The 21,825-nt window shown below is 36.7% G+C and overlaps 1 protein-coding gene across 2 annotated transcripts in view; it reads left to right on the top strand.

Annotated features, from left to right (window-relative positions):
• LOC149085069 (cytoplasmic polyadenylation element-binding protein 2-like) overlaps window positions 1-21,570 on the top strand; it is a 64,053-nt gene extending 42,483 nt beyond the window's left edge. For both annotated transcript variants that reach the window (XM_089232852.1, XM_089232851.1), the window contains 6 exons: window positions 1,463-1,642; window positions 7,282-7,371; window positions 14,766-14,884; window positions 16,457-16,571; window positions 19,052-19,233; window positions 19,785-21,570. In XM_089232852.1, coding sequence (XP_089088978.1) covers window positions 1,463-1,642; window positions 7,282-7,371; window positions 14,766-14,884; window positions 16,457-16,571; window positions 19,052-19,233; window positions 19,785-20,012 — 914 coding nt within the window. In that variant the 3' untranslated portion in view covers window positions 20,013-21,570. The remainder of the gene's footprint in view (window positions 1-1,462; window positions 1,643-7,281; window positions 7,372-14,765; window positions 14,885-16,456; window positions 16,572-19,051; window positions 19,234-19,784) is intronic.
• Window positions 21,571-21,825: the final 255 nt, after the last annotated feature.

Raw genomic sequence — 21,825 nt, 5'->3', positions numbered from 1 at the left:
GGTGCCCCGGGCGCTGACCCAGAAGGGAGCGCCAAATTCACCCTTTAACTGCTTCTTCTACATTACAAGGAGCGCCAAAATTCCGGCTTGCCCCGGGTAACAAAATATCTAGTTGCGGCCCAGCGCATCATCGTCGAGAAAGATTACGTTGGTGTAATGAGCATATTCATTGGGATCAACAACAGTGGTCCAGCGTCATGTTCTCTGACGAATCGTGCTTCCGCATCAACAGTGATTCCGGACACCAGCTACTGTGGAGAGAGCAGGGAACTCGTTACTATCAGCAGAATGCCCAGGAAATCGATGGCCTAAGAGTAATGGTGTGGGTGGGTTGTCATGCACAATGGGAGAACTCCGCTTCATATCTTCGATGAAGGTATTGTAAAATAACTGTGATATATTGCACCGAGATTCTCCTGGATCATGTCCATCTTTTCCGCGGTGCAGTTGGTTCAGACTTTCGGTTCATGGATGACAATACCCGTCCGCATAGAACAGATGAAGTGGATGCACACTAGAAAGTGAAGATATTGAACTCATGCCAGGGCATGGTTATTCTCCGGACCTAAATCCCATAGCGCACTCCTGTGATGCACTCGGTATATATATATAGACGTGTCGCTCAAAGATATTATATTATGCCGCTCAAAGACATAACCCTCTTCGAACCATACAGGAACTAAAAATTGAGTTGAAGCTTGAATGGGACAACATCCCTCAGAAATTTAGTGGAAAGCATGCACCACAGATGCCAAATGTGCATCAGTGTCCGAGGAAGTCACACCTCATACTGAAGAACTCGTATCTCCTGATTTCCAGCAGAACGAACATTCTTCGTAGCTGTTTACAATTTCCTGTTAAACGCATCTTTTTTTTTCTTTTGCTTATCTTTTTTTCCCATGTGGAGATATCTTCCATTTAGCACAATAAAGATATTTCAGTATGTCTATCAAACATGTGCCAAGTTCAATTTCTTTAAAAGATGTTTGTCATTAGGTATGACAAAAAATAACACTGTTCCTTAGCAATTGTCAAGCAGTGTATAATAAATCCATGTATAAGAAACCCCTCCTATCTATTTTTTGGGACCCAATTTTTTGGCAAAAAGGGGGATCCTTACACACGTTAAAATACGGTAATTGCATGTCATTTGAAAACTTTTTTTTTAAGTGAAAGTATGTTTCTGAAGTCAACGTTTGCAAAGGTACCAGTTGTGTAAACAATTTGGGACAGCCTGTATGGTGCAAATAGAGTAGCATGCAGTATAGGCCCTTATGATAATCCAGAATAGTTTCATTTAGAAGAAAACTTAAACAACGTTTGAATAATTTTATGAATATTAATTGAATGAATAAAAATAAGTAATGAAAATTAATTGAAAATACTTATTGTTCTCTTAGAAATAGCATTCGTATATTTATGCAAATTGTATTAATAATATTTTTTTTCTGTTGATATCAAGGAAAATCCCCATTCTTCACTGGGCTAGAAGACAATCATTTATTAGATGATATGCAGCTGGAGCAAATTGTCACTTCATTTAGTTCCCTTCATTGTTCACCTAAAACTGGCAGCTCAGAAGGAGGTGAAAGATATTCAAGAAAAGTTTTTGTGGGTGGTCTACCACCAGACATTGATGAAGGCATGTAATATTACTAGTGAATTTAATACGATTTTTTTTTTTAATAGGCATCAAAATATAAACTATTAGGAGAAAGAGAGAGAGAGAGAGTGTGTGATTTTAGAGAGAGAACTAATATAAGATAATTTTTTTTTCTTCTGAGGTTTACAAAGTTGTCCACTGTATAATGCTTTGGGTACGGATCTAGGGGGATGAAATAGTGAGGAGGAAGATCAACCGGTGACCACACGATCGGTCACCACACGTCCCGTACTTAACGGGACAGAAAATCATCATTTTCCATATTATTTTTTGCTGCCATACTCTTAGGAGGGGCGATCGCCCATCGCTCTCCCTCTGGATCGTGTGTTATATACTGATTGATATAAGAAAATATCTCGTGATACCATAAATCATGCACGCTCGACTCATGGCCTGCGGGCCAAATGTAGACTTCTGAGTCATCGATCTGAAACCTAATTTTGTAAAAATAAACTAAGTAGCAAATTTCCAAATCACTAATGTGATTCTCGGTGCAGTTACACATTACTTAAGTGGCCTACGGCACATTCCCAGATCACTTGATTGACCTGTGGCTCACAAGTACATTTTAGATCACTTGAGTGACCCACAGTACAGCTCCACATAACTGAAGTATCCAGTGGCAGATTCCCAGATCACTCGAGTAACCTGCGGCCCTGTTCCAGATCACTTAATCAAGTGGCACGCGATACATTTCCAAAAGAATGAAGTAGCCCACCCTCTCTTCTAAAGTTTGAACGCCCTTACCATGAATTATTTCAAGGGCGAAACGAAGCCTTATCTTTTCTCATCCCAACAGACGCCCGACTTTAAGTAGTTTTATCCTAAGCTGATGGTTATCAGTCTGTTACTGGGAGATTATATTAAACGAGATTTCTTATATCCCCCGTTATTGACAAACTTTCACTTCCGACCCCTTCTTCCACTATCGCGCCTTTCACTCTGATCGATACCGCAACGGAAAATCAATCAAATGGACGCTCGAGCTTCCGTCGTGGTAGAAAATTCCTGTTGTTCTTTGGCTGTCTTTTATAACAGCATAAAGAGTTCTTAAACTCGGTCTCTGCCGGATTGCTTTAAATCCCATCACAGATGTTATCTCTCTCTTTTTTGTATTGCTTTACGTGTTTCCATTTTCACAAGAGAGTCATAAAAACTGATTTCGTGAAAGAAAGGACAAACTGTTTTCCTTAAGCTTCTCTCTTCTAGTTTTCGTTATACAGTGTCCTGTAAATGCCTAGCACAGTCTTTATCTCATCAATCGTCCGTCGTAGAGGTACGATGCCAGTTTGAAAAATGCTCAACAGTCGTTCGAAAATTACCCTGGGACCGTTCAAGCATTACGTCAGCAAATTTTTAGCCATTTTTGAACCTCTCAACCCCCTTGTCAGCAAAATTTCGTCAGCTCTGCCCCCACCCCCTACCTCCTAACGCATATTGGTGGGATCAGAGACGTACGCGGTGAGCGGGGGACTCGTCGTCGTCCCCACCCAGACAATAAAAATTTATTTTTTAAAGCAAAAGATATTTTTTTTAAAAATTAAAATTTCGAAAAATACCTTTATAAATATTATTATAATCAATTTCTGTTAATTTCAACGCTGTTTGAAGGCTAAAAACTCAAAATTTCGATTCAGAAATTCATTGCGACCCACCCTCTAAGCCATGTATGCTAAACCGAATGACCCGCGCACCAAACGTTATCCTCAGGGTTATCTGATGTGGCCCACCAGCTCAAATCTAATTTTGTAAAAATGAACTAAGCGGCACATTTACAGATCTCTTAAGTGGCCCGTGATACAATTCCAGAGCCTTGAAGCAGTCCGTGGCATAATTCCAGATTTTTTAAGTGGCCCGTGGAACATTTTCAGATTACTCAAGTAGGCCTGTGTCACATTCACAGATCACTTAAGTGACCCGCGACACAGTTCCAGAACAATTAAGCGATCCGTGGCACATTTAGAGATCCCTTGAGTCACATGTGACATAATTCCAGACCACTTAAGCGGCCCGGACACATTTCCAAATCACTTGGATTCGCGAAACGTGTAGAGATCACTGAAGTGACTCTGTAGGGGAGAAAATGTTAGTTCAGGTGCCCACAAACTAGCGAAAGGTTATTCTCGTTTTTGGTGCATCGAGTAAAATGCCATTAAGAATATTTCATATTTTTATAACGGGTGGTTGATGACGTAAGCATCATCCAAACCCCCTCCCCCTTGTCATCAAAAGTCAGCAAATCGGAACCCCCTCCATTGATGCTGACGTAATACTTGAATGACCCCCTGTACCAGTTTTGAGAGTGTGTAACAAAATAAAGAATCTAAATTTTTTTATACGGTCCCCCTGTGCGTCTACCTTCGAATTAGAAAGTTGTTGTCCTGTATCTCGTGAGGATAACAGAAAAAATTCCATGCTTTCTAAGTGAAATATTCACAGAGATATTCGAATTCGAGAAACGGAGGAAATTTGGTGAAAAACAGCGTTAAATACGGGTAAAACGGTTTGTAAACCGAAAACCTTGTTTTCGTATTTAACGCTGTTCTATTTCAAATTTCCTACGAATTTTTCGAATTCGAATATCTCTGTGAATATTGCACTTACAAACATGGAATGCTCGACAGTCTGCTGAAGCTGACTAACGAAATCGAACTTCCGTTGCTAAGCAACAGAGGTGCCCATATTTCGTGCCCAAGTCCTGTAGGCATTTTTTTTATCGTCAGGCAGAAATCACAAAAATTCACAAATCATCAAAAATCACAAAATTAGTGAACTACACTTCCAATAGAAGGCATTTTTATCACCTTTAGCTGCAGATCTTACTGCATCATCACGTTGGTAGTTCTTATACATGGCATGAAGTAAATGGTAAGCGTGGTAGTTTAGAAATTGGAACATGCCTGTATAATTTGTTGGCCACACTCCCAGGAAATATTGAAGCGGTGTCACTTTTCTTCGACAAATGTGGTGGTCAGAATCGAAGAAATATAGTAGCTTTATTGATGTATTTGATTCAAGACATTGAAAATTTTAATATGTTAGGAATTTTAGCGTTATATAGTTTTTTTTTTTTTCCTATTTTATTTCTACGTTATTACATTTCAATCATCATCAGACATCTGTGGTCTATCCGTATTGATCTAAAGTTTATTATTGATTTACATTTCGCACAGTTTCAATGTGATTTGTATGCTGCTTATGCATTACTATTGAAGTAATTTCACTTCATCTCAAAAACTAGAGCCAATCTGACAAAACAAATTTTAGGATTTAGCTCTCCCAAGGTCACCCTTAAATCACTGAAATGTCATCGGCAATAAAATCAGTGTTTTGTTATTACTGATTCAAAATAATTCACAGAATCAGTTTACATTTTGGCAAGCAAAAGTCACTAAGTCCACAAAAAAAACCTCCTGACGGACCACTGCAGTCGATTAGAACTTCCAATTAATTATTCTATGACATAAACCAGTTATCTAAACATCAGTAAACCTCCGTAGAGGTTAGAAATCTGTAAAATAATTTTTACTATTTTTCATATATAAAAAATATATAATTATCAACATTTAAATTTTTTCTATATCTCTAAACTACAATTTTGGACTTCGTGACTTCTGCCTGAACGCCGTCGATAATTTCTTTGTCACTTTTTCATATGAGTAGAGAGCGAGAATATATAATATTTTGCCATATCAACTTTTTTTTCAACAACTTTTGTGTAAAAAAGGTGACGAAACAAAAAATCTCAAGAAGAATGAACAGTAATTTGCCATTACCACACGAATGCAAACAACAGAATGCAAATATTTGGGGGGTGAGGGCTATAACAAAAGTATAGTTATAGTAACAGTTTTAGTAGTAGTAGCAGTGTCGTTGCTGTTTGACAGACGGAGTAACTATACGTATCAAGACAACCAAAAATTCAGTCTTGTGTGACATCTATAATATTTTCTGCAGATTTATTTCATGTAACTATTATTTTTTTCTTGTTTAATGCATTTTTTTTGCTTTTGTGTATGTGTTAATGTCAAAGCCCGAAATTGACTCAGCCAATGTCAGAAATTCTGGCTTTGTCAACCAGTTCGCGAAATAGCTGTTGATCCTTGCAGGGGCGTCGGAAATGTTTCGAACCTGTGGGTGCTCGTCTTGAGCTTTATATTGGAAATTACGATTACTCAATCAATTCTGGGGGTGCTCAGACCCGAGCCACAAATTACAGTGGGTGCTCGAGCACCCACAGCACCCCCGGCTCCGACGCCACTAGATCCTTGGCCAAAGTCCGAAAAAAAAGGCGTGATTCGGGGTCATCGTCAAGTTGCCGTATTTTTTCGTGATAATTATGGCCACGTTAGCTATGGCAATACTAACGATCAAAGGATCGGAATATCTCGATGTATCAAATAATAATACTCTTACTTAAACTTTTTTTATCTTTTATATCATTTGCTATTATATTTCCATCGTATATTATCACGTTTTAATATTAATTCTTTTGCGTTGTTTTTTATGAATCGGACTATTAGTAGAGGGGTTATTTCTTTCAACATGATGACACACGGAACAAAGAATTATTTTAAAGATAAATTTCTGAAGAAAACATTATGTGGCACGATGTATTTATAATTAGGGTCATGGTTAGAAGTTCAGATGCCACGGAAACATTAGGGCCCTTTTTTTGTTCTATTAAAATTACCAAACATGACTTAACCCACTGCCGCCTTAATGCATGGGCTTGCCCCGGAGGCCTCGTGAAAATGAGATTTGGTTCAAATTTTCGAGAGTAGTCATATGCTAGAAAAGATTGCTTACCCGGTAGGCAGTCATTTCTGGCTGGGAGGGGGAGGTTCAGAAAAATCACTAAGCTCAAACATTTTCAGTGACCACCCCTTTTCAACTTAACTTCAATAACATTTATAAGTCCCTTAATCGAATTGCCGATCACAAATACAATTAAATATTGAAGAATAAAATTTAAAAAAATTAAATTCCAATGATTTTTGGGGACCTCCCGTATTTCATTCGTGACCCCTAGCCAGGACTGTAACTAGGATTTTTTCAGGGGTGGCAAAAACGGGGTACTCTCGATTCACTGACGTAATAGAGTGCTGTTTTTCCATTGGCTATTGTGTCAGGGTCTACCGCAGGATGGAGACGCATGTGTGGTACAGGGGGAAGGTGGCAGTATGGCACCGTGACTGTAGTAAGCGGCCACAGCTTTGACTATAGTGATTATCTTTTTATTGATTCACAAAAGATACAAATCACGTCGCAGTCACGGTACGGTAATCCTTTTTTTTCCCCCTTCAAAATTTGACAGAAAAAAAACTGTCAATTTTATTATATGAATAGTTTTTTTCTCTTGAATTTCACTTTTTTTTCTCTCGTCACATGAAGCAAATCCAATACAGATGGTTATGTATCACACGTTGGCGAGAATAAAGAGGGATGCAGTGCCAACCGGACCGTCTTACATCAGCACATCGTATCCATTTCGTGAATTGGCCGTACTTCGGGCTTTGGCAGTAGCATGTTCTTATATGCAAAAGAATTTTCGTTCATTCCCCGTATATAATATTTGGATTACTCCAAACTAAATATTTTTTTTTTATTTTTCATAGAGGAAATTACAGCAAGTTTCCGGCGATTTGGACCACTTGTGGTTGATTGGCCTCATAAAGCAGAAAGCAAATCATATTTCCCACCTAAAGGTTTAATCTTATATTGTTCAAAGAAGTGTATGAGTATTAAGTAAGACATATAGATATATGATATATGTATGGTTTTTGTTTTTTTTTACTCCAGAGAATTCTATATATTTATAGAGAAAAAATGTATACAGGGTAATTCAGAAAAGATGGGAAAAACTTTAAGAGGTGACAGTACACACCGATACAAACAATTGTCATGAAAGAATGCATGGTCTAACATGAAACGCAAACACTCTAGCACGTTGCAAAACGGCCGCTTCGCAAACGTTAAAACGGCATTCCTGTTGAAATTTACCGGGAGAAGAAGAACACCATGCATGTGCAAATATAACCTGGGGAAGAAGAATAAACCGTACCACAGAGGCAGCACAAATGTACGATAAGTGTTTTTCCCACAGGCAGTTGCCCAATCCTAAAACATCTGCGCGCTTACATCGGCAACTGTGTGAAACGGTATCCTTTCTTGCTTCCCGGTCTGATGCAGGTAAACGCCTTTTATTCAATTTGACGCAGATTTGCATACGATTTTTCCTTCTTCCCCAGGTTACATTTGCATGTGTTGTATACACACATACGGCTCGCCAGTAAAATGCCATAACCCCTGTTTGTTATGCACCCTGTATACTATATAGATCAGGGGTGGCCAACAGCTGCCAGCAGGCCGTATGCAAGATTTTAAAAAAAAATTATTATATTTTTTACATTAGTTTCGAATGACGAAATTGGGATTAATATAGAAAAAAAAATTATTTCTGATTTGACAAAAACAATTTGTATTTTCATCACACACTCAAACACAAAACCTCTTAAAATACACAGGTCACATGATTGATATCAGAAACCTATTTTGAGAGTTATGGAAGTAGCAGTAGCAGATTTTCTTGCGTAATCACCGGAGGTCAGTGATGACCTCGACGAGAACAAAATATCTCTCAATTTTTTTTTTTTTTGAACTAAGTTTTTTCATAAAAAATTTAAAACCAATGTGTTGTTGCCTATCGGTAAAAATACTTGGTCAAGTATTTAGCTGGAAAAAAAGCAAACTATATATAGAAAAGTCGCACGAAAAAGTTTCACGAAATTCAAAAAAACAAATTTCAAAATATCAAATTATTTTTTTGTTTGATAAACTTTAAACGTTTCATGAAGTAAGAAATTGCATTCAACAATACTAAAAGTAAGCGTGTGTGTGTGTGTGTGTTTGGTTGGTTTTTCCAAAGGCGGTAAAAATCCATCAAAGGTAAATGCCATACCAACCCTACTGCTGACATACATCTATTTTGCGATCTGAAGGGATTTTCAGTCATCCACATCCATCCAGCATATTGATATTGATTAACGAATAAAAAAAGTGATTATATTAAGTTAATTATTACTTATTTAGCAGAACATTTCCGGAGACGAGTTTACTGGGCCAGAGGGGGGAAATAATGAATTCGAAAAAAAGCTCTCTCTCTCTCTCTCTCCTTCATACTTTATGGCAGGGATAGCCAAGAGCTGGCCTCGTGCCCCGACAAGGTAAAACTAAATTGTGAAATTGAAATTAATAATTTACAAGGTGTTAAATCAAATTTGTGATCATTATTCGAGCTATTCTCGTTCCAATAGCGGGAAACTACTTACATTCATTTATTGTTAGTGACGAAAATAACTTACTATGTTATTACCAGGGCCCGGATGTTGTTGCTCTAAAAATCTTGAAAAATTACTTTAAAAAAATGCCGTAAAAATTGGAAAATAATGTCATCAAAATAAAAATGAAACAAAGTCCTCTTTTTTTAAACCGGTTATATTGGAATGTCGAAAGAAAAAGTTTTGACAGCATCAAAATCATATGTTGATTCTTTTGTATGTTTGAAAAATTTTTTCCCCCCTCTCGTTTCGATTTCATCAAAAATAACGATTTTTCTAATAAACCAGTTATAATTTATTATTTGGTTAGGAAACAGGGGTGTTATGGCTCCGAGAAAGAGAGATGGGCTGACAGGGCTCCGACTTGGGGGGCCTGAGACGATTCTTATCTTTTTTTCATTTGTTTTTTCACAGAGTACCGTGAAGAATCTGATCGGAGGGCCCTGTTGCTAGATGTGGGGGCAATGACTGAATGAATGTATGTAGTTTTCCGCTTTTGGAACAAGAATATCTCGAATAATGACCACAAACTTGATTTAATACCTTGTAAATTATTAATTTCAATTTGATGATTAATTTTACTTTGTCGGGAGCCTATAGGCCATCTGTTGGCCACCCCCTTCCATAGAGTATGAAGGCGGGAGAGAGAAATCTCGAAAATTTATTATTTCTCTCATCTATTCTGAGCCCAGTAAACTCGCCTCGGGAAGATGGTCAGTTAAATAAATAGTAATAATAAAGTTAACATAAAATCACTTTTTTTTTATTCGTTAATTGATAATATTTATAGTTAACAATCCTGTTGGATGGATCTGGAGGATTGGAAATCCCTTCACATCACAAAATGGACGCATGTCAATTGTAGGGTTGGTATGGTATTTACCTGTGATATGTTTTTACAGCCTTTGGGGATGTGTAGGCCTAGTTATTATTATTTTATAACCATAAAAATATTTTAATTAAGTTCTCCTTAACTAAAGGAAAAAAAAACATATGTGGTGGATATCGTCAACTTTTATCCTAACTGCTAACTGATGGTGTGTGTGTGTGTGTGAGTGAGAGAGAGAGAGAGAGCGATTCTCTCAATATTTTCAAATTTACCAAATTACCAATTTCATATTTACCAGAGTACCAAGTTTGAGTTTTGAAAAGAAAATTGACAGATATCATTTTATCAGTGTTGCCAACAGAAAAAAATTGTAACAGTAAAAATGAGTAACCACCAACGTTTAGATGATGGAATGAGGTGGCGAATTGTGGGGAGGCTAGAAGCAGGCCAATCTCAAGTCCAGATTTGTAGATAGTTCTGTTTAACGCCCAGCGTCGTGTGTAACTTATTGAAACAGTTCCAGGATACCGGATCCATCGAGAGAAAGCCTGGGCAAGGTCGTCCAAAAGCCACGACGGCCAGAGAAGATCGCCATTTGTCGATTATAGCGAGGCGTAACAGGAGTGCTACAGCTTCTCAGCTCTCTCGTGACTTGTATGCAGCCACAGGAACCCGTGTATCAATGGTGACTGTTTCCAAAAGACTTCATGAGAGAGGGTTGTTTGCAAGAAGACCTGCTGTTTGCGTCCCGCTCACTTCTACGGACAGGAGAATCCGTTTATCATGGTGCAGAGAGCATAAAGATTGGAGTATGGATCAATGGGCGACGCTCTCTTCACTGATGAGTCCCGGTTCAGCCTAAGCACCGATTCTCGCCGTACGTTCATATGGAGAGAACCAGGGACACGCTACCTACCCTCCAATGTCCGCGAAATCGACCATTATGGCGGAGGAGGTTTAATGGTCTGGGCAAGCATCATGTTGGATGGCCGCACACCTCTCCATGTCTTTGAAAGAGGCACTGTGACTGGTGTGAGGTATAAGGAGGAGGTCTTGGAGCCCTATGTGCGCCTTTTCAGGGGTGCAGTTGGCCCTGAGTTCATTTTAATGGACGATAACGCGAAGCCACATAGAGCTCTTCTGCTCGACGATTTTCTAGATAGTGAGGATATTCGCCGGATAGATTGGCCAGCCAGATCTCCAGACCTTAACCCTATAGAGCATGTCTGGGACGCTCTGGAGAGGGCAATTGCAACTACTACTACTACTACTAAACCACACATGTACCTCGTCCATATTCCTCTGCGGAACCTCTAACGAATTGGTACATGTGGGAATGTGTGTGTACGTGTAGTGAAACCTGACGTAAAGTTTGTTTCTGTGTAATGCTTTTTATGTGTAGTGTTGCCTTGCATAGGCAATTGCAACTCGCAACCCCCCTCCGGGAACCATCCAGGGAATGAAAACAGTGTTACTGAACGAGTGGGGCCAATTGCCACCGGAAATGATAAACTGCCTTATTTCAAGTATAAAATCACGCTGCGAGACCTGTATATCTGTAAGAGGGGACCATACCCCCTATTAACCCATTTTTTTGTTTATTCTGCAACCGCTGTTTCATACCTTCCGACTCCAACGAGTGTTACGCGCGATCATGCGTGTGTATTACAATTATTGAATGGTTATTTGTTTTGTATTGTATCAATGTATGTACATATCAAATTTCATTAAAATCGGTACAGTAGTTCTAGAGATAATCGACCAAGTCTGAAAATTCTCTTAATTTCTTACACCAGTGTAAATGGACGAAAAAAAGACCAGATCTAGTTAGAAAATAACTGAGTTGGCAACACTACATTTTTTTATTTTTAATCAATATAAATCAAGCATCTTCAATCACTCACAATCTAGTTCAAATCAGAGACGTCGGAAGTGTTGTAGATCTGTGGGTACTCGACTTGATCTTTTACATAGGACATTTTGTTTTCAGAATCAATTCCCGGGTTGCCCAGACCGGTGTCACAAAATAATGTATGTGTGTCTATACTCGAACATCCACAGCAACCCCCGGCTGAGACGCCACTGGTTCAAATACTAGTTCGAGACGCGCGGAATCTGTAACGGAAAGAAAAATTCTTACCGGGGAATTTTCTGCTTCGCACAGCCGGTTCGCGTGAAGCGGCGACACACTATGCAAATGAACGGAGCGTTCCAAAAAAAATAATTTCAAACAAAAATAATTCTTCTGCCCACCTAAAAATAAATATATATATATATACTTGTTTACCAATTTGCATTCTCACACTCGAAGATTGCAAACAAATCTAATTGTTATGAGGGGTCATGCGTTAAGGTCAAAAATGAACGGGACGGGGTGTGGGGGAAGCATCAAAATCACTTTTGAGCACTTGAAGCCTTCATATGGGTTTATCCGGCCCTGGCCAGACCTAATTAAATTTATATAACGCCTACATTGATTTCATCTTGGGGATCACTAATGGCGTGATGTCTGAATTATAACAATCAGGAAAATTGTATTCTCTGTTAATTAAAATAGCAGAAACCCCTAGAAAAAACACAATTTTAATTTTTATTTCAAATAACAATTTCGAATACCCACATTGCACACTCTGCCATGACATGTATGTAAGAGGATCGGTCTTCTCTCAATCTCATACTCTCTTCATTCTTCTTCACATTACCCTTTCAAACCCTACTTACACTTTACAAAATAACGATGGAGATTTAACTATATATTAATGAATCACTAAAATCAATGAATTATTTTGGCGGGAAGTAAGTGCTACTTCAAATCGCAGTCGATTAAAATGTGGTTCACGCAAAAAAAAAAAACCCGTCTAAATTGGCAAATAGATGTGAAATTATTTTTAAAAGTGAAATGATTTTAGATGTGAAATATTTTTCCAATAATTTTATGAAGTCATAAAAATAAGTTATAATTTATAAGTTATAAAAATAATCTTAATCCTCATTTCAGTAAAGAACAAAATTTCGTGTAAGCTTTGTTTAAATATATGAGAAAAATCGGAACATTTTTATAAAAAAAAAGTCAGGTGGTCCAAATTACAAAAAAATACGGTAATGTCCCCTCAAATACCAATCATATGGTCACCCAAATAACGTATTCTGATATTCAACCAAGTTGATATTATCTAGAGCGGCAAGTGTAAACGAAAACTTAATCTGCGATCCGATGCCAGTATCCGTTTTTTCGTCACCACCCCCCTTCCGTAATTTTTAACGAAAAAAGAGTAATCTCAGTGCCTGGTCTAGCACCCTGTCTTCCCTTATTTGCGGCCCTGATATCACCTAAAGGAAACAAATACCGATTCTACAAAGTGCTTTGACATGAAAACACTGAGGTGTTTATTAATTGGAATAAATATTAATTTTTTTATCGGGATTTATCTAAACTATCATAAATTGTTACAGCAAAAACTTCTATAATTCTAGGGATTCCTGGTTTTCTGTGGTTCCCAACTTCGAGGTATAAATGCGAGCCGATCTCCCAATTAAAAAGTCTCGCCACAGAGAGCAACGAGGCCTACAAACATTACAAGCATTCAATCGTTACACTTCACTTCTGAAATATAGATGGCAGCACTGAAAAATCAAGCACGACACTAGATACGCACTCAGACAGTTAAAGATCCCAGCCTAAAGTCCCTGCTCCAGGATGTGGGTGCCATGTCTAGGGGTCTGGTCTCCCGGGCAAAGTGATTTTGCTTTCCTAACCTGGCTAGGAATGCCTGCCCACCAATTTGCATGCTTGCTCTCAAAATTTTTAATCAGCCCTCGTTTTCATGAGACCCCCGCTACACTTGAGACCCCTGGGCATGGGCCCTCACATCCTGGAGCAGGGCCCCTAGGCTGGGATCTTTTGCGGCGTCCCTGTTCAGACTTTCACAGGCCCTCCTATAGTTAATTTATAGCTTGAAAAAGCATAAAATTTATGAGAATTGTCCCAGGCCCTAGGCAGGGACGGGCTTAAGTATTTTGCGGCCCGGTGCAAAACAAATTTGCGGCCCCTATGAACAGGGGTTTTCCAATACCCCAGGGTGTCCATGGGTACTCTGGTGTCCGAGAACGACTGTAAAACTCCTTCGTAGTCATAAAAAATGCCATTTGGCAATAAATATGGACAAAAGTGTCCGCTTCCCAGTGAAAAAGAAATTGCAATTGGGCCCCCAGGCACTCGAAGATTTGGGGCTCTCAGGGCTAGAAAACCGATTATCTACCCACGCCCTTAACCTTAGAAGTTCTCTATCTTGAACTGAATTTTAAGCTATTGCTTTGCTGAGAAGTTGAAGTCAAAATATAATGAAAACATTTTTATCCCCTTTTGCGGCCCGGTGCGGCTGCACCCTTCGCACCTGCCTAAGTCCGGCCCTGGCCCTAGGGCTAGAGCCCTGTCAACCCCGCCCTTGTGGGGGCCGTGCCCACGTGGGCCCATGATAGTATTGAATATGCCCCTGGAACAGAGGTGTATTTACTGTAGAACTAAACAGGCTGCAATTTGTAGTGGCGGCAAATGGGTAGAGAAATGTGGGTGGTCAAGAAAATTAAACTTATTAAGTACCCCAATCCCGTTATTTTGAACAGCAAAAGAGTAAATATAGAAAATGAAGGGGAAAAAAAATGAGAACACGTTTTTTTTCCATTCTCTCTTCTTCCAGCCACCCTTCCCCTATGTATGTACTACTTTTTTTTTTACATAATAATTTGAACAGTATTTTGAAACTCTGGTATGCACTTGAGTTATGTTATATTCTTTCAGGTACATAAGCATTTAAACTGCCTTATGTATACATTTAAACCCTAGAGTTTCCCGATTTTTTGCTGAAAAAATAATTTTGCATTAATTTATACATTTTAAGGCAAAATTCTCAACTTACTCATGTCTGCTTTACAGGATATGCGTTTCTTCTGTTTCAAGACGAATCGTCTGTTCAAGCACTTATTGATGCTTGCATACAAGAGGATGAAAAATTATATTTGTGTGTTTCAAGTCCAACCATAAAGGACAAACCTGTGAGAATATTTTCATCAAATTTAAGATTCATGGCAAAATATTAAAAAAAAATTTATGTCTCTAATGTAATGTATCTCAATCCCCAGCACGTAACATCAGTTATATTTGACCCCAAGCGGTGGCTCACATAGAATTCACCCTTTACTTTCTAAGCATTTCCTGTGTATGTGTGTGAACATTTTATATGGATATACAGTAGACTCATGATAATCTGGCCATGTGCTGGCCTGGCCCGTCCAGTAATCCGGCATTTCTAGATGGGTTTTCTTCCACTATAGAAGAGGAAAACATATCACTGCATGTCTGTGAATAAAAGTTTATATGATTAAATAGGATTTTTCAATTACCTTACAGTAATCCTGCAATTTTGGTAATACAGCACACCGTTGTCTGATATTTGCTGTATTAGAGAGAGTCTACTGTAATTATAACATCCAATGTTCTCAAAATATTGGCTCACAGCAGTTAAAATTTTACTAGTAGGTCTCATTTTTCATTTTTACTGGGTTTTCAACTTCAAAAAAAATTAATTGGACCACGGTCTGCCAAAAATTGAGAAAAAACAACTTTATCACATATTACTTTTAATATAGCTTTCAAAACAATAATAGATGCTAGTGATCAAAACAATAATAGATGCTAGTGAATTGTACTTATCATTTACATTGCAGCCACATGGTTTTCGCCTGGCGCAAATCCAGGGGTATGTTTCAGAAGGGGTGACTTATTGTGCGAGTTCATTGAATCGTCCCCTATTTTATGGGATGAATCAATTTTTGTTATATTATTTGGCTCTTTTGAAGAGCTCTGAACATGCTCTAGGTTTCTGAATTAGTTTTTTGCTAAACAGGTCAGAAATAATATTCTTGTATAGCATAGGCGGAGATACGGGGGAGCGTGGGGGGGAATTGCCCTCCCAGCGTCAAAGTGGAGTAGGCAGATCTAATGTATATGTGTGTATATGAATTGACATCATCATCATCGTGCCCCCCCCAGCAATAATGACCTTGCCCCCCCCCAGGCTTCCAAGTCTATCTCCGCCTATGGCAATGCCCCCCGCACCCCCCCCCCCTGTATCTCTGCCCATGTTGTATAGACATTCATTTATTTATGTAACAGTTCAAAATCACCCTTAAACTGATCCATCTTTGAATGCATAAAATGACTGTAGTATGACAAAATCAACAAAAAGGATTCTTTTATGTGAAATTTTTCTAGAATTAGCTGCTAGGAGGATTAGCATTTGGTTCGAATTGTACATCACCTTCTTTTAACGTAGATATATTTAAATTGTTTTCTTTAATTCTCTATAAATCAAATTTTTTGAAATCTATTATCACATATAAAAATATGTATTGTGATAGGCTGTGGGAAAGGAATTAAAAATGGTATTTTCATTCAACACATAGAGCTTGATTTAGACAAGTTAAATAAATAATGATGTAAATGACCAAAATGATGAATAAATGAATTCATGATAGCTACTGTGGTAAGCAAGAAATAAGTGATAATTTCAATTTTGAATAGAAATTATTTCACACCAGTAATTTGCTTGTTTTCAATTACATCAGGTTCAAATTCGTCCATGGCGCTTAAGTGATGCTGATTTCGTTCTAGATGCATCCATGCCTCTTGATCCAAGAAAAACAGTGTTTGTTGGAGGAGTTCCTAGGCCATTAAAAGCAGGTAGCAATAATAATGAAGTTTTAATTAAGCCTATGCAACAGTATCCAAGTAATAATTCAATCATTTCAATTCTATAAATATTAAAATACAATCAATTATAAGAAATTTATTCTAACAAACAAAAGCTTATCACAGAAATCCTGAACTTTTTGGTTGCACAAAATGCTGTCTAGGCTAGTGTTTCTTAACTGCCGGGTGACTACATCAGTCAAACAAGGCTATGAGTGATTTAACGTTTCATTTCTTCTTATTTATTTCCCCTCAGTCATGTAGATAGTCAGCCTTCTGCTCACAAAAAGAATTCAATTAGGCCATTGGACGTGCAAAGGTTGAGAACCACTGGTCAAGATCCTGAAGCATAGGAGAAGCACTACTTTTAAATCTCATTCTTCTTCCTTATGATTAATGAATTACAAATTATGATTATAAGAGTTTCAACAACTTGAGAACATCTAAACATTTAAGCACTGTGAACATCATTTAACCCCATACTTTGTTTCAAGTTTCTGTTCATAATCTACTCTTTTACAGTTAATACAAAATTCAGTTAGTATAAAATATTTTCACTGTTTCTTCAACTTTATCTTAACAGTGATAAATTGTATACAGATGCATCATACATAGACTGTATACTTTCACAGAGCCCCCAAGGTTCTGCAGAACACAAGTTGGAAACCTATGTATTATAGTGTAAAAGATTTACACAGTCTGTCTCAAAAGTTTATATGCTATAGATTTTTAATGCCATTGATACTGTATCAAATTTTGATTTCATTTTTTTCCTTGTGATCAGAATGTAAAAACCTACTTTAAACACTTCAGTCATTGTCAAGGAAAATAAGTTTTGGGTTTTTTTAACTCAAAATTTTGAAAAATAGCTGTCTCAAAAATTTAGAAAACTTCCAATTATATGCAAATTTTTAAGATTGCATCTATATGGTGTATCATAGATGTGCATGTGATAGCATAAAAGTTTAAAGCTATCAGATTGGTTTTCATTAAAAAAAAATTGATAAAGTCGTAGCATATTTTATATAATGAAATCCTTTGAGTACTTCATTTGAAAGCCAAAAAGAAAAGCTGTAAAAGGCATTTCTATTGCTTTGAGTAAGTCGAAATGAAGTGTCTGATGTGTATTGACCCAATGTGTGTGGGGGTGGGTGTTCCAGGTTTGGAACTCCCAAAAGCCAAAACCTGGTTGTAGTAGGCAATGCAGTACAAGTTTATGCAAAAATAAAACCGTTGGAAGATTGGCATCAAAGCAAAAAATGACCTTGTGTGAAATTATGAAAGATCTTGGAGTGAAAATTTCAACAGAAAAAAAGCTTCTCTGATCGATCTATGAACTGTATTTGATTCATAAATGAGTGGCTAGGAAATCGTGTGTCCCAAGGAAGCACCAAAGAGAGGTGAAGAAGAGGATGAAAAATGGATACAAAATCATGTTTTATGGAGCTTGGTATCATATTTAGTGGTGCTAAAAAAAAAAATGGAACTCACATGTTCCAGACATGTTTTCAGTAGACAGTAAGGTGAGGATTCAATAATGGTATGGGCAGCATTTGCTTCTAATGTTCAGGCTTCCTTAACTTTTGAAATTGGATGTCAAAACTCTGATACTTAGAAGATCCCAGAGGACAATTTGCTACTGATTGGAGAAGAATTAGGAGGACCAAACTTGGCATTTCAGCCTTATAATGTGTTTATTCAAAGATCTGCTGCCACAAAAAAGCTCTTTAATCATGAAAATGTATCATTTTTAGACTGGCCATGAATTAGTCCTGACTTGAATCCTATTAGGAATGTGTATGGGCATAATTACAGGGCCGTAGCATACCTTCTCAGGGCCCCGGGGCAGACATTTTCTTGGGGGGCCCTTAAAAAGGAAAAATATACAAAATAAATGTACATTTTCTGTGAGGCCCCCATTTGGCCAATCGGTTGCTCCAGCCTAGATACGACCCTGCATACTTACAACAAATGTGTTTGCAAATGAAATAAAATATTTTCGACTGTTGATGACCTTCTATTGAGGAAACATGGTACATTTTTTTATGTTAAAAAACCCTACAGATATTAATTAAATCCTCGGAGGATAGCGTGTTTTAGGTTGTTAGGAAAAAATGGAACGTCTATTAGCTATTAAAAGCCTGTACTTTTTGTAAATCTGAATTTTCTGTTAACTTTTGAGACAGCCATTTTTTTTTATTTTGATACTATAAATATTCTAAAAGTTCTTTCATAGAATTTTTTTTCTATAAATATAGAAATGCATCAGGTATCATCCATTAAAAGGTGCTAATTTTACCCAACATATTTTTCTTATTTTAAGAAAAGTGCATTATCTAAACTTTCGAGACGACTATAGCTCTAAAGCAACTTTTGGAAACGTAAATGTGTGTAGTTAATAAGTATTGTAATGCTAAACTAAACATTATCTGTATTTAAAATATTTTACTTTTTCTTTTAAAACAAAATAGTTGAGTTGGCGATGATAATGGACCGTTTGTATGGTGGTGTATGCTATGCTGGCATAGATACTGATCCAGAGTTGAAATATCCAAAAGGAGCTGGCAGAGTTGCTTTCTCTAATCAACAAAGTTATATAGCAGCCATCAGTGCTCGTTTCGTTCAGCTACAACATGGTGACATTGAAAAAAGGGTAAGTTCTATTGACCTGATTTAATCCACCCCATAAGAAAACTATAACCATCAAAGAAAAGAAAAACATCTTTAAAGTTATTGTAACAGAAAGCAATTTGAAACCCATGATTCTTTATAATTTTAGTAGAACTTTTGTAATTCAATACACATGCTCATAGGCAGATACAAAAAAAAGAGGGCAACTCCCCTTCACCCACTCACTAAAAGTATTGGCAGCACAGGAGGGGAGCAAAGGTGGTAATCGGCCCAGCCAGCCACACCCTTAGTGATTTTTGTCCCCTCTGTTTAAAGAGTCTGTATCCTCTGCTTATACACATATACATATATAATAAGTTCAAAAATTTCAATGAAGAATGCAATCTGTAAAACTTCTTCAATCTGATCATTTTGGTACCCAGTGTTGGATAAATATAACTAGCATTAATTTCTAATTTATTTATTGAGAGTTCTTGATAACAGAATTTTATCACTTTTTTTTTTTTTGATTTTTGACTTAAAAAATTAGCATTAATTTTTATTTTTCTAACTTCAGTGATTTTCTGTTTGCAGGTTGAAGTCAAGCCTTATGTCCTTGATGATCAGATGTGTGATGAATGTCAAGGATCACGTTGTGGTGGAAAATTTGCACCATTCTTTTGTGCAAATGTTACATGTTTGCAGTACTATTGTGAGCACTGCTGGGCAACAATTCATACTCGCCCTGGTAGGGAATTCCATAAGCCTCTAGTTAAAGAAGGTGCAGATCGTCCTCGTGCTGTTCCATTTCGTTGGTGTTGAAAATAGCTGAAAGAAATATACATTTTTTTTTTTTTGCAATGATCCTTTTAACATATTTGTAAAAGTTATATATAGCAGCAGATCATAATTGTTCTTAATGAAAACTTCCTAGCATTTCTCTTGAGAGTTTACTAATTATAAGCATGAAAATTATATAGATTATATGTATGTTGGTGGGTGGGTATACTAAAAGCAGCAGTAGCTTGAAGAGCAATCATTTTTATTTTATTCATTCATTTTTCAAGAAATCCGTCTTAATGTGAAACACAATTGTTTCCTATTTCAGAATTTATAGAATTATCTCAATAACAGTCAAGGCCATGAATAAATTTTGCAGTAAAAATTAAATATACTGCATACAAACAAGTTTGTGTCAGATAGCTTTGAAAATTTTAAACTGCAGAACATTCATTAGATGAATAAACAAAATATTTTTCATTGATATTCTTTATATTGTTTTCCTATGGAGAACATGGAAGAATATTCTGAAATTGCATTCAATGCTTTAGCAAATATTTCAAGTATTTCTGTTCACTAGTTATTAACTATAAACCAAACTCAGTTTCTGCATAATATTGCACTATATAGATTTTTCCTATCATTCTTATAAAATATATTAATAAGTTTTTTATTTAATTTTGGGATATTAGATTTTGCAACTTCTTTTAGATTTACTATCTAGAAAATTGAACGTTGAATAAATTTATACATATCTTAACAATGAGGTGAGATATCTCGGCCTTATGTAAATGAAAGAAATGCATTCGAGCATTCTCTCCCATCTTTCGAGACTCTTCATTGGTAACCCTGTGAACAAAAACTTTTTTTTTCTTTTTTTAACACAGCATTCTTTTTTTTTTCTTTTCTCCCTCTCTACCATTTGACCAATAAAAAAATATTGTACTACAAACATTGGGGAAGAGTGGCTGGGAGAGGGAGAAAGAATGAAAAACCAGCTCTACAGAAATCTTGTTTTCTTATCCAATAAAAATATTATATTATTATATACATAGTGGCTGTGTGTGTGTGTTAACACACAATTGTATGAATCATAATATTTAATTAAGCAGGAAAAAGTGGCTGAACTTATTAGATTAAGCAGGGCCAACTATATATATTCACAGGAATGTGCATGTAAGAATGATTTGCTTTAAAGCTACTGCTCCAGACATTTGTAGAAAGTAATAAAGATTTGAAACTTGTCATTTATATACTTGTATGCAATATATATGCTATAAAGTTATATGATTTCCTTTTTCTGATCAATAAATGTGGTACTGTTGGGCTGCATATTTGGTCTGCTGTTACACAGTATTTGTAAATTGTATGTAACACAGCTACAAAGTTTGATCGATACTGCTAATGTAACTTCAGTTAGCATAACTCTAAATCTTTGTAACTACATGTCTTCACTAATCACACTTGTTCCTTTTTGAAATGAAAATAATGGGCAGTATTGAGACTGATAAGACTACTCTAGTGACAATTTGAGAAAATGGTATGATCCTATGAGTTTTATGATTTTTAGTGAATAAATATTTTGAAGTTCCATCCTTTATATCATTCTCATTCTCTACTTCATATTTATAATGTTTCTAATATTCTAGTTGGAAATATTTTACATTTACTATTTATATTAGTTCAACATAGTAAGAGATCTCCATATTTGGTATAAAGAGTTTGTAAGATTTTGCTTAGCATATATTTAACTAGTGTGATAGATTTGATCAGCTGTTGATAAACAATTGTTCAATATCATCCTAGTACTTTATGAGAATTTCATGGAATTCAATCAGTTGTTCTAGCTATACCT

This window comes from Pholcus phalangioides, unplaced genomic scaffold, assembly GCF_987345545.1.
Source record: "Pholcus phalangioides strain wild (caught in Gottingen) unplaced genomic scaffold, Ppha-v1.0 ptg000007l_1, whole genome shotgun sequence".
Classification (NCBI taxonomy): Eukaryota; Metazoa; Arthropoda; class Arachnida; order Araneae; family Pholcidae; genus Pholcus; species Pholcus phalangioides.
This window is presented reverse-complemented; position numbering and strand designations above follow the sequence as displayed.